At 47.3% G+C, this 11890-nt stretch overlaps 1 protein-coding gene across 2 annotated transcripts; it reads right to left on the bottom strand.

Annotated features, from left to right (window-relative positions):
* Positions 1 to 7276: 7276 nt before the first annotated feature.
* Rpl7 (ribosomal protein L7) lies at positions 7277 to 10494 on the bottom strand. Of its 2 annotated transcripts, none has more exons than XM_052715833.1 (7): positions 10377 to 10494; positions 9578 to 9686; positions 9180 to 9346; positions 8685 to 8822; positions 8484 to 8593; positions 7668 to 7877; positions 7277 to 7333 (listed from the first exon to the last, which is right to left on the bottom strand). In XM_052715833.1, exons 1-6 carry the CDS (start codon positions 10388 to 10390, stop codon positions 7669 to 7671), a joined length of 747 nt encoding a protein of 248 aa, XP_052571793.1. In that variant the 5' UTR covers positions 10391 to 10494; the 3' UTR covers positions 7277 to 7333; position 7668. The 2 variants fall into 2 exon arrangements, with proteins under 2 accessions (XP_052571793.1, XP_052571792.1); XM_052715832.1 differs by lacking the exon at positions 10377 to 10494 and adding an exon at positions 9787 to 9854.
* Between the last annotated feature and the right edge of the window lie 1396 nt (positions 10495 to 11890).

Raw genomic sequence — 11890 nt, 5'->3', positions numbered from 1 at the left:
CGGACTGTAATACTAAGGTAGATAAAGCTAACCCCTCATCTGAAACTAGGCTCAGTGGAGCTGGGCATTTAGACTTTTTGGTGGATACTTTTCTTAGCACGTACAAGGCTCTGGGTTTGGTGCTTAGCACCACATAAAAGAGGGCATGGTGGCATATGCTCTGTAATCCCAAACCCTGTGGTCGAGGCAGGAGGATCAGTTCAAGGTCATCATGAGTTCAAGGCCAGTCTAGGATACATGAGATCCTGTCTCCAATAAACACATGTGTATACTTTATATAAATAAAAGTATTGGCAAAAAAAAAAAGCTAATGAGACATATAGAAGACTGGGCTGCATATTAACTTAAGGGAAGAATTTAATGGGTAGAAATTAAGAGAAAACATGTCTGAGTCCATTTCAAAACCAATTACAAATTCAGTTCCCGGGTTGCAAAGTGGAGAATCACATAGAAGAGATGATATGGATCAAACAATATACCAAGATTCAAATGTTTCTTTCACGTGTCCTTTTGGCTCCTGCACCATACAAACTCTGCCTTTCCCCAACTGCTCTTTTCTGGGTATCTAAAAATCTCCCTTAAACGTTTTTGCTTGTTTTCTTAAAGTTCTATTGCTAAGAAGTCCAAGATCCAAGGGAAGGCAGGGTCAGTGTTTGATAAGGGCACAGTCCCTTCTTTCAAGAAGGCACCTGGAACACTGCATGCTCCAGAAAGACAAATGTCAAATGGGGAGGGGCAAAAAGAGATCTATCATATTGCCCCCAGCCAATTTATACGGCACTGATCCCATCCGTGAGGACAAAGCTCTCAACCTAACCACCACAAGGTACAATCTTGTACTTCTTGATGTTGTTGAGCATTAAGTTTCAACATGAACACAAACATTCAAAACACAGAGGGAAACAGAGGGAGCCAAGTCTAGAAAATGTACCTCATACTATTTGCCAATGACATCATAAAATCCAGAAAGGCCACATTATTTTACAGTTTTACCATCTCTCTTTGAAGTCTTTTAAAGTGTGTGTGTCTCCATGTCCACGCACATGTGCGTATGTCTGAGTGCAGGCATGTTTGTTGGTCAGAGAACAAGCATGGCTGTTGCCCCCCTTGTTTGAGACAAGGTCTGTGCTGTCCACACCAGACTAGCTGGCCCTGAGCATCTGTGGATTATTCTAACTGCCTCCCATCTCCCCTTAGGAGCAAAGGTATGGCAGACATACTCAATCCCGACCAGGTTTATGTAGCTGGAGAATTTTGCTCCAGCTCCCACTGCCAAGTCCTGCCAGTTCCGGAGCCCACTTATAAAACAAACACACAGACTCTTACATTATTTAAACTGCTTGGCCATTAGCTCAGGCCTATCATTGTCTAGCTCTCACTCTTATATTCAGCCCATTTCTATTAATCTTTACTTTGCCACGTGGCTCGTGGCTTACCGGTACTTTACGTCTTCCTTGTCTTGGCGGTGGCTCCAGCCAGTCCCCCTTTCCTTCCTCCTTCCTCAATTCTCCTCTCTCCTGTCCCGCCTATACTTCCTGCCTGGTCACTGGCCAATCAGTGCTTTATTTATATAAAGCGATATCCACAGCAGGTTTACATGCGTTCTGCCGCTTCCAGACCTCACACTTGGGCAGCAGGTAATTAACCCAGAGCCATCTCCCCAGCACAAGCCTGTCCACATCCCAGTCAGAAGAACTGACAAAGGGCAAAATGTGAAAATAATTCACAGAAAAGTGGCAAACTCACATGTTTACTTAGACTTTTTTTTTTTTTTTTTTTTCCAGAGCTGAGGACCGAACCCAGGGCCTTGCGCCTGCTAGGCAAGTGCTCTACCACTGAGCTAAATCCCCAACCCCTAGACTTTTTAACAGAATGGAAAATGCAATTATATTCTTCTAGCCAAAAAAGGTTTTTCTCATTTGTTTAAAAGCAAAACTATGATGCTATTTAAAAGGTAAAGGGTACCTAATACCTTCCACATACAGTTGGTATAAATATCCTAACAATTACTAACATGTAATGTTTGATGACAAGTTACTCATGGTGCACACCTGTAATTTCAGCATGTGGGAGGGAGACTGAGGGAGGATTTTGAGTTCAAGGCCAAGGCCAATCTGCATTTCACAGCCTTTCTTCTCTCTTTCTCTCTCTCTCTCTCTCTCTCTCTCTCTCTCTCTCTCTCTCTCTCTCTCTCTCTCTCTCTCTCTCCCCTCTCCCTCTCCCTCTCCCTCTCCTTCTCCCTCTCCCTCTCCCTCTCTCTCTCTCTCAAGTCAGAGACGGTGAGATGGATCATCGGGTAGAGATACTTTGCAGGGCCTGATCTGAGTTCCGTCCATCCATGATCCCACAAGATGGCAGGAAAGGAATCGCAGGTGTTTTCCTCTGGCCTCTCCAGGCACACTGTGGTATGTGAATAACATACACATATACAAAATAAATACAATATCTTAACAGTAAATTAGGGGCCAGCAAATGGGTAGAAGTGCTTACGATGCAGGCTTGATGAGTTAAGTTCAATCTCTAGAATTCTCATAAAGGTGAGAAGCAACTCCACAAGATTGTCCTCTTCCCGAGATGTGCGCGTAACACAGTAACTTAAATTTTAATAACTTAATTTAATGGGAAATACTACCTATTAAGACTAAGCAGTCCACAATTATTTCATCTCGTGTCTTGGGGACAGTATCAAAGCGATCTGTACCCCAACTTCCTTTATAAAATTTTCCAATTTCTATAATATGAACTGTGTTCCTGTAACATGCTGTTATGATGTCCCATTACTCCTATATAACTGTCCTACTGTTACATATATATAGTATGTGTATACACACACTTAAACACAGATGCACACTTCATGTTCACCTTATTATCCTCTACCACAAATACCCTACAACCACAATGCGCCAGCTAACTGGAGGCCTGGAATTTCAAATGCTATTGTTCTAAATAAGTTGATTCACTGGATCTTCAGCAGGCACTGGGGACCTCGGCAGTGCTAAGGCAGTCCCAAGGCAGACAGATCTGTCCAGGAGGTGCTGGCAACCTGAGAGCAGTAGGGCCTGTGTTTGAGGGAGACCTGATAGCATTCAAGAATATGGAGTCAGAGAAGTCGTTTGGGGAAGAGAACGAACTGAGGTAGGTAACACTGGATGTTTCAGTGCTCGATCCTGGGACGGGAAATGGCTTTTCTCGGCAAAAAGAAAGTTAGGGGGCTGACACTGGTAACTGGAACTGATGGCTGCTTCAGCAGTTCAGCTTTATCAAGTTTTTTAGAGAAAGATAATCTAGTGTTCACTTGAAGGCAGGAGACTTGGAATCTTCCCACAAAGCTGTATTTCCTATGTATTAACTGTTTTAAACCAAACCAAGTTTATTTTCTCTGTGCACATGCACGTGTGAGGGTCAGAGGACTTCAGGAGTTGGTCGGTCCTCTTCTCCCACTCTGGGGAGCAGACTCAGGCTAGGCAGCATGAGACTCAGCCTGCAGAGCTACCTTGCTGACCCAGCCAAAGGACTACCAGTGTCATGTCTTAATCCCAACAATGCAGAGGAACAAAAAAAGCGTGTGTGCGTGAAATCTCTCTGGGGTGTTGCAAGGAAATGGCTTTTTTCTAACCTCATGTAATTGAACCAAGAAAGACTTGTCAAGTTGACTTCATGAAGGATTTGAACTTTTCCAAGAGTGGCCAAACACCCTTGCTCTGCTTTATAGAGTAGTAGCATCAATTAAAAAAAAAACAAAACAAAAACTAAGACATGCTTGGACAAATGTGGCAGCATTCTAGGTGATGCACCATAACATAAATGTGACAGAAGAAGTAGCTGCCAACAATGCTTAGTAAGAACCCCAGCCACATGCACCGAATGAATTGGTTGGCTTTTGGAAACCAATTATGAACAATTTCACGTTTTCTTTTGAAGTATGTCTTGGTGTTTCTACTGACGTGATAAGCACAATGACCAAAAGCATCATGGGGAGGAAAGGGTTTTCAGGCAGGAACTGATGCAGAGGCCGTGGAAGAATCCTGCTTACCAGGTTACTCAGCCTTTTTAAAATATAAAAACCACCCTGAACCAAGTGCCCCAAGGTGGCACTGCCCACAATGACCTAGGCCTTCCCATATCAATCAAGAAAACGCACCCCAGGCTTACCCAGAAAAGTTTTTAAGATAGAGGATCCCTATTCTCAAAATGACTGGTGTCAAGTTGACAAGAAACTAGCCAGGACATACATTTTCCTTGTTGACTTCAATTGATTGCTAATCTATTTAAAATCTTTAAGTCAGTTAATGAACGTACAGAAAAGGGTGTGTGAAGTGGCTGCAACGCCCTCAGGAACTCTAGTGCTACTCTACAATGGTTAAGCATCAAGCCTTACACTGGTGGCTAGGAGGAGCAACTAAGTCTCAGATGTGCCAAATGCTTCAAAGTTAGACTAGGGACGGGTGTGGGGTGGACCGTGGGCCCTGTGCTTCAGACTCAAGACTACAGCTGACAAGGTAGTTTGGGCATCCCTTTGTGAAATTTCCATGCTCCAAATCCTGGAGCCTGTGAACACCATACAGAACAAGACTGCAGATATATTTAAAGACCTTGAGATGGAGAAATTATCTGGGTTTTTTCCAGTGGCTCGATGTCACAAGGCCCTTAAATAGGGTACAATGAAATGGCTCAGTAGGTAAAGGTGCTTGTCACCAACCCTGATGACCCAAGTTCAATTACTGGTACCTCCATACACACAAAACAGAGGCAAGTTTAATTTTAAATATTTCTATGCATGGGTGGTTTGTAAGTGTTTCATGCTTGATACCCTCTGAGAGGCCCCAAGACTGGAGTTACATACAGATGGTTGTGAGCTGCCACATAAGTGCTGGGAATTAACTAGTGTCCTGTGGAAGAGCAGCCAGGGTTCTTAACCACTGAGTCATCTCATCTATTTTACAAATGAGGGAAGATGTAAAGGTAAAATCAGTTTTCATTTTAAAGGCGATTACTTTCCTTCAGAAGGATTGTGGGTCTGCTGACACCTTGACTGGGATTCCCATCTCCAGACCTGTTTGTCCTGTCTGCTGGATGGATGTGCAAAAGCAGAAGTTATGTTGTTTAGTGTTGGACAAGCTAATTTTGTGTCCAAGCTACACTACCAAGTAAGTAGCTTTTTAGATGACCACAAATACTTAACCGTCATTACCCTATGAGGCTATATACAAGAATTTTCCCCATTTGACAAGGGAGACTTCCTTAAAGCAGAGTGCACTGTCCAATAGCACACATGGAAACTATCAGTCCTCATCTCCAGCTCGGTTTGAGGAAGGGTGCCCTGTATGCCTCTGTGCTGGATACTCCGGACCAGGGGGTACACAAGCTCCTGGGGCCAGGGTGTGTGTGTATGTGTGTGACTCCCATCTTGCTGTAGGAGTGCTGAGATTATGTACCCCATTATACACAGGGATTCCTAACACTCAGGTTGTCTGTCTAGCGTGTGTGCCACAGGTTTTTTTAACCCCCCAAGCTACCTCCCAGGCTCCAGACTTCAGCCCAAATCAGTGTGGAGATGGGTTATGGACCCATCAATTCTCATCCTAAAATTCAGCTACAACCACAAATGACCTGTTAAATGTACTAGGAAACAATGGTTAAGTCCAGCAAGTGCAGAAAACACAGGAAACTGATCCTCGACACCAGTTTATCTGCTTATCTTAGTCACAATGGTTTTCCTGCAGTTCCTTCATCTTCTCACTCACTGGTTCTGTATGTCTGATTTCTACATGCAAACCCATCCCCTAACACATCTGCAGAAAGAATGTAGTCCACTTCTTCATCTCAAGCATTCCTTCACATCAACTTATGCCTAACTTGCCCAGAGATTTCCTAATTTTGGTGATAATGTAGGTTCATATATTCTTAAAAGTACACCAGTTACGATGGTAAGTTTCTGTGAACATATAGCTGCAAACGGTGGTACACACCTATAGTGACAGCACTCAGAAAAGTTAAAGCAGTCTGGACTATATGCGCTCCAGGAAGAGCTATCGAAGACTATCACAAGATAGCTCTAAGATTTTGATAAAGGCCACCACCTACTAGTTTACTGTATTTATGATTCTGATTGCTCAGAGGCCATTCATCACCCTCATTATTCCCCTAAAACTTGGAAACCAAGGAGGCACCAACAGCTGAAATGGGCCGACTTCTCAAGATAGTTGATTGACATGCCAAGACAGACTATAAACTCTGGCTCCACCTGTTCACTAAGACAAACTGAGCAAGGGGCATGGCTCACTTCTCAGCTCACAAGAGCCTTTTAACTCCACTCACAAGCACACAGATGAGCTTTCATACATCTTTTTTGAGACCAGGTCTCATTATGTACCTTTAGCTGGCACAAATTCACCTGTCTCTGAAGTGCTGGGATTCAAAGTGTGTAGCATCACATCCAGATTAATTAAGTCATCTATTTGACAATACACTCAAGACTTTTGGTACAACTAATGAAGACCAGAAAACATTTACTGTGTGATATATTACATTCTGAGGTAGGTAGTTAATAGCTGCTGGGTGAGGGGGAGTCATATCCCTTAGTGGTATAACTACTGGTAAACTGCCTTCCGTGAGGGCACATAACTCTACATTCTGTGTGCATACAGGCACCCGAATTAAACGCAGTAGCAACACACACAAAAAGACATGAAAGTACAAGGATCTACGATAAAGGGGTTTAGTGTGAGGGGATGAGACATCACACGTTAAAAAAAAAAAAGCTTTTAGGTTCTGTTCACCAATCTCACGGTAACTGCTTAAGATGCTCTGAAATAATGTCTATATATATTTAAAATATACACTAAAAAGTACTTTTAACTCATGCACTTAAGATCAAAAGCTAAAAATATCAAGATGGAAGGGCTAGAGATGGCTCAGCAGTTAAAAGCAGTGGTTGTTCTTCCAGAGGTGGGAGCCTCGGCACCCACATGCAGGCAAAGCATCCATACACATAAAAACTAAAAATTAAAACAAGATGGGATACAAAAAGAAAAATGTATTCAGCTGTAGGCTGCCAGGAAAGCCAAAGCTGGAGACATGGAACTTGAGCAGTAAATGTCTAGCACACCAAACTTTCCTAGAAACCACAAATGCTTATCAAGTTTGACTCATTTAGCATAACTTAAAAGTAAAAAACATAACACAACTGTTGATCTGACTTAATTTTTCATATTCTAGAATTTACTACTAGTGGTAGGCCTGAGGCAGGCCAACAAAGACTCCAACACATTTCAGCTTGCCAGATGTGACTGTTTATTAACTGACCAGATTACAAAAATACCACGGGCAACACCTGAAAGGGAAAAACACACACACATTAGAGACTACCCTCCACGCTACAAGTCAACATCAGCTGTAAAGGATCATACTTCACTCAAGGCAGACAGATTCCCCCATATTAAAACTCAACAACACACCCAGTCAACATTTACCAGAAACCATTCAAGATTACAGGGCCTCCCTTAAAACTATTTCTCAGCCAGGCACAGTGGCACACACCTTCAATCCCGACACTTGCAAGGAAGAAGCAGGCAGATCTCTGAGCTCTAGGCCAGCCTGGTCTATACACTAAATTTCAGGACAGCCAGAAATATGTAGAGATCCTGTCTCAATATACCATCTCTCACCTTAGTTCATCCGTCTAATAAGCCTGTTTATCTGGTCCTCCCTGTTGCCAGCATCTCCACCTTCCACAAAATGGGTTGTCTTTTTCTTCATTCCGCCTCGTGGAGAAGATAATTTGAAAGGCCACAGGAAGTTATTTGCTTCCTTGAAGCGTTTTCCAACTGTATAGATCTCGTGAATCAGATCCTCCATGCAGATGATGCCGTACTTACCTGAAAAAAAAAAAAAATGAGTCTAAGATCACCAAATGTTAAAAAGCACTCAACAAATACCATTATAGGCAGAACTAAATGATCAATCAGATAAAGAAGGACAAGCCAGGCATGGTGGCACACACCTTTAATCCTATCAGTTGGGAGGCAGAGGCAAGTAAATGAGTTCCAGGCCAGCCAGAGACACAGGGAGATGGAGACCTTGTCTCAAAAGTAAAGATGTGAAGCCTCCTTCCATTTATTTTTCTTAAAACCATCAAGGATTTTGGGGATCATGCAAAGATTAGTCACAGAGGCCAGGCAGGGGAAATGGCTCAGGAGATAAAAGAGCTTGCTGCACAAGAGTAGTGACTGGAGTTCACAAACAATGAAGCATCCCCCAAAACAAGAGGAGTCCAGTGGCCTGTGTGTACATGCAGAGACAGGGGATTGTCTAGGTCAGAATGCAACTCTAGTCTCAGTAAGACCTAGCCCCACCATGTAACGCAGTGACATCAACTTTAGGCCTCTACCCACATGTATACAAATAAAAGTAAAAACACAAGTGTGGCCAGAAAATATGGCCTTGGTCTAGCATCAACCCCTACCCCTAAAAGCACGACCTACCAAGAGATCGAGCAATCAGCGAATTATCTGTCAAGGCAATTCTCTTCTTATGGATTTTGCCATAGCCGCGCTTGTAGATGAGCTCATTCACCGACTTCAGGTTGGGGTACCTGAAGTAGGAAAATCAGGAAGTGATCAGTAAGGACACAGCCACTCAAGTATCAAAATTCATGTAACTAACCTACTCAACAGAAAACTCACCCCCAGGCAATGTAGGGTTCCACAATCCTCAGCATGTTGATTGAAGCCTTGTTGAGCTTAACAAAGGTCCCGTTGAAAATCTGACGAAGACGGAGAAGCTGCAACACCTTGCGGACCTTTGGGCTTACACCATTGATACTGCCACAGAAAGAGACCAAAAATGTTCATCCAGCTTTTACTGTAATTTCAAATAATAACAGGAGACTAAGCCACAACAGACTGTACACAGGTCCCAATAAATACTTACCAACTTGCCTCTAGCTTTGAATGCCTATCTCTGTTATCAACAACCTGTGCTGCAGTACTACAGTATATGGTAAACTCTTAGACACCTGTGGACACCTACTCCTACCGTGCCATCACAGTGGACAGCTTAGGTACAGGCCTCACCAACAAACCCTCAACAAATCCCTGGTGCCCCTTTCCAGCTACATCTACAACACTGTCAATGTCTCAGCACCAGTGCTCCCAGAACGTGATTCCAAGTGCACTTACCCTCGGATTCTGATGACAAACGCCAACTTGGGCTCTGCAGGCACGTAGAAGTTTCCGGCTTTCCTTGCCATCCTAGCCATCCTAATCTCGGTCCGGTACATCTGCCTGTACTCCTTGTGATAGTGCTTTGCCTTCTCATAGATAAGCTTCCTCCTGGCCTTTCGCAGCTGAAAGCCAATCAACGTTTATTCACAATTTAGCTCCCAAGCTCAAAGAGCTAGAAAACTGTCTCGCCAGTGTGGGACTTCTTAAAAGACAGATATTCCAGAACGACCCACCGGTCATACGACCACGATACAGCCCCTTTAGCGATCGTTTGTTACAACAAGGAAGCAGATAAACCTTACTAACATCTCACTCCATTCTCAGTCGCGACCAAGGGCCCAAAGTTTACTTACTGTCTTCAGGGCAAACTTCTTCCGAAGGCGCTTCACCTTCAACTCTGCGAAATTCCTTCGCTTCTTCTTGAGGGTTTCTGGCACAGCAGGAACCTTCTTCTTCTTCTCCCTGTCATTAGCAAACAACATTGTTAGGAAGTCCAAGACCTCCCGGTGCTGTATCAAACTCCTCAGGTACTCAGCACTATGGCGGTACAACAGTCACTCACTCTAACCACTGGCATCTCCGCTGTTCTAGCATGTCCTGCTTTAAGGTGCCCATAATCTTCACCTTTAAAACACGCCTTACTTAAAGGCAAGCACATGACACTAAGACGTATGCCTACCCCCGTCATCAGCCCTGGCCTCTAACGCTCAACAGTCACAAAAAGTTGCAAAACCGTACTGCGGGAACTGCTCCCACGCACTTTCAGGGCAAAGGCTCCAGGGCTCTAAAAAGCTACCCTGGTTCAAGTCTCAAGTTCCACATGCGGAAGGTATCGGCCGGTAGGCAGACGCCTAAGGCAACTCTAGCCACCAAGGCACTTAGTTTCAGGGTCCCTCGAAATACACTGCCCCGGAGAATGGGCCTCCGCCCAAGTGTCGGGTTCCGCACGCATCCTGCCCTGTCTGCTCCTGGGGCTTCCGAGGCCTCCGCGCCTTGGCCATCCACAGCCCCCTCCTGCTGTCACGCAGCGTCACAAACACTCAGAGAAGTAGGCAGTGGTGCAGGCTACAGTCGGAGACCGGAAAAGGGGAACGAAACGGCTCTACTTTCGGGGATGGAGGAGGATTCCGGAGAAGTGGAGAATCTACTTACGGCACAGCCTCCATGGTTCCAGTCGGAAAAAAAAGAGAGGAAGTTGGCGCATGCGCGCTGTCCCCTTAAAGGACCGCGAGCGCGAAGCCCCAGGACTTATAGCTGTCCTAAGATAAGCCAGAAAAGAATCTAGAATTGAGAGCTCACTTTGCAGGCGCAAAATTAACAACAGTCTGACTTAGTCACTGTCAGTTAACTCCAGGGTAAAACTCACGGGAAAACAAAAGCACTGAAAACATTTTTTTAATGAGCACAACGCTGACACCTTGTCTGCTCGGGGCTTAATTCCCCCAGGTTGCGTTGACAACGTTAGGCTCAGGCTCCGCGGAATCGTTGGACCCAAAAGCCACGTCCATGGATGTGAACTACAAGTCCCAGCATGCATCACTCCCCAGCCCACCGGGCTGGAGGGCGACGTTGACCCGGCCTCTGGGCAGCCTTCTTGGCGTTGATTCCCGTTAGGCTCTCCGGAGTCTAGGGGTTCACGTCCCCAGCGGCTAGCTGAGCTACGAAGTCACTGTCGGCCACCTCCGCGGGCTCTCTGCCGCCCGTGGCCACGCAGCCCTGCAGCCCCCACCTCGGCCGCGCTGCCGAGGGCCTTGTTTCGCCCGCCAGTGGGGCTGTCTTCCGCAGCGCCTGATCGCAGGCCGCGGAGTCCACAGTCCCTCGGCTGGCGAAAGTGGCGAGACCGGCAAAGAGCGATGACCGGACGGTCCGAGGAGGATGGGGGGTGCGCTGGCGACCGCGGGACCCGGCAGGAGCCAGCCGCGGCGACCCACGGCAGGGGGCGTGAGCCGCCGAGAGAGACGCGACGAGGGCGGGAGGCTTCGGCCACGGTCGTGGGAGAGGGGCTTGCCCTGCTCGGTGGGGCGGCCAGCGGGCGGAGGGTGGGAGGCGGGGGAGCGGGGCCGGGGGCGGGGTGCGCCCGGGGACTGGGAGGGCCGAGCGGAGGGAGGGCCGATGCCACTGCAGCGGCCGGCGCTTCCCGGCGGTGGGTTATATAGCGCCGTGTGTGGAGCGATCTCAGAGCCGGCTGAGAGCGCTCCGACTGGCGGGCGTAGCTGCGCGGCGGAGCCCGGTGCCCGAGTGACAGCGGCGCGAGTGCAGGGCAGGGGACCCGAGCCGCGCTGGCAGCTCGAGCGGTTGGCAGCCCTCGCGTGCGCCCCACGAGTCGCCCCTTCCCGGCGCTGCCCGCACCGCACCCTCCCGCAACTTGAGTCAAGTTGACAACTCCGGCGACCCGAGCCACCCGCACGGCGCACCCCTGCCCTGGGAGCAGAGGGAGCCGCTGCAGCGGCGCAGGGGACGATCGGGCGGCGGCGGCGGCGGCGGCGGCGGCTTGGCCATGAGGGCAGCGCGCGTCGCCTAACTCGTGGCTGTCAGCGCCGCTGCAGCGGGACCGGACGGCCGGGCGATACGGGGCAAGCAAGCGGCCGCCAGCAGGAGGCGCCGAGCCGGGCGGCAGGCACAGCCCGTGGCCACCGCCGAGCCCGGGCGGGACTGGCCCCGCGCGC

This window comes from Peromyscus californicus, unplaced genomic scaffold, assembly GCF_007827085.1.
Source record: "Peromyscus californicus insignis strain IS unplaced genomic scaffold, ASM782708v3 Scaffold_5__1_contigs__length_169319896, whole genome shotgun sequence".
Classification (NCBI taxonomy): Eukaryota; Metazoa; Chordata; class Mammalia; order Rodentia; family Cricetidae; genus Peromyscus; species Peromyscus californicus.
The sequence above is the reverse complement of the archived record's forward strand: the minus strand, read 5'-3'. Positions and strand labels throughout refer to the sequence as shown.

Excerpts from the sequence above, each read along its gene's own strand:
- Rpl7 (XM_052715832.1), bottom strand. The coding sequence starts at position 9,839 with ATGGGCACCTTAAAGCAGGACATGCTAGAACAGCGGAGATGCCAGTGG. Across the intron at positions 9,687-9,786 it reads CGGAGATGCCAGTGGTTAGA|GGAGAAGAAGAAGAAGGTTC; the intron begins GTGAGTGACTGT and ends TGCTAATGACAG. Across the intron at positions 9,347-9,577 it reads AGAAGTTTGCCCTGAAGACA|CTGCGAAAGGCCAGGAGGAA; the intron begins GTAAGTAAACTT and ends ATTGGCTTTCAG.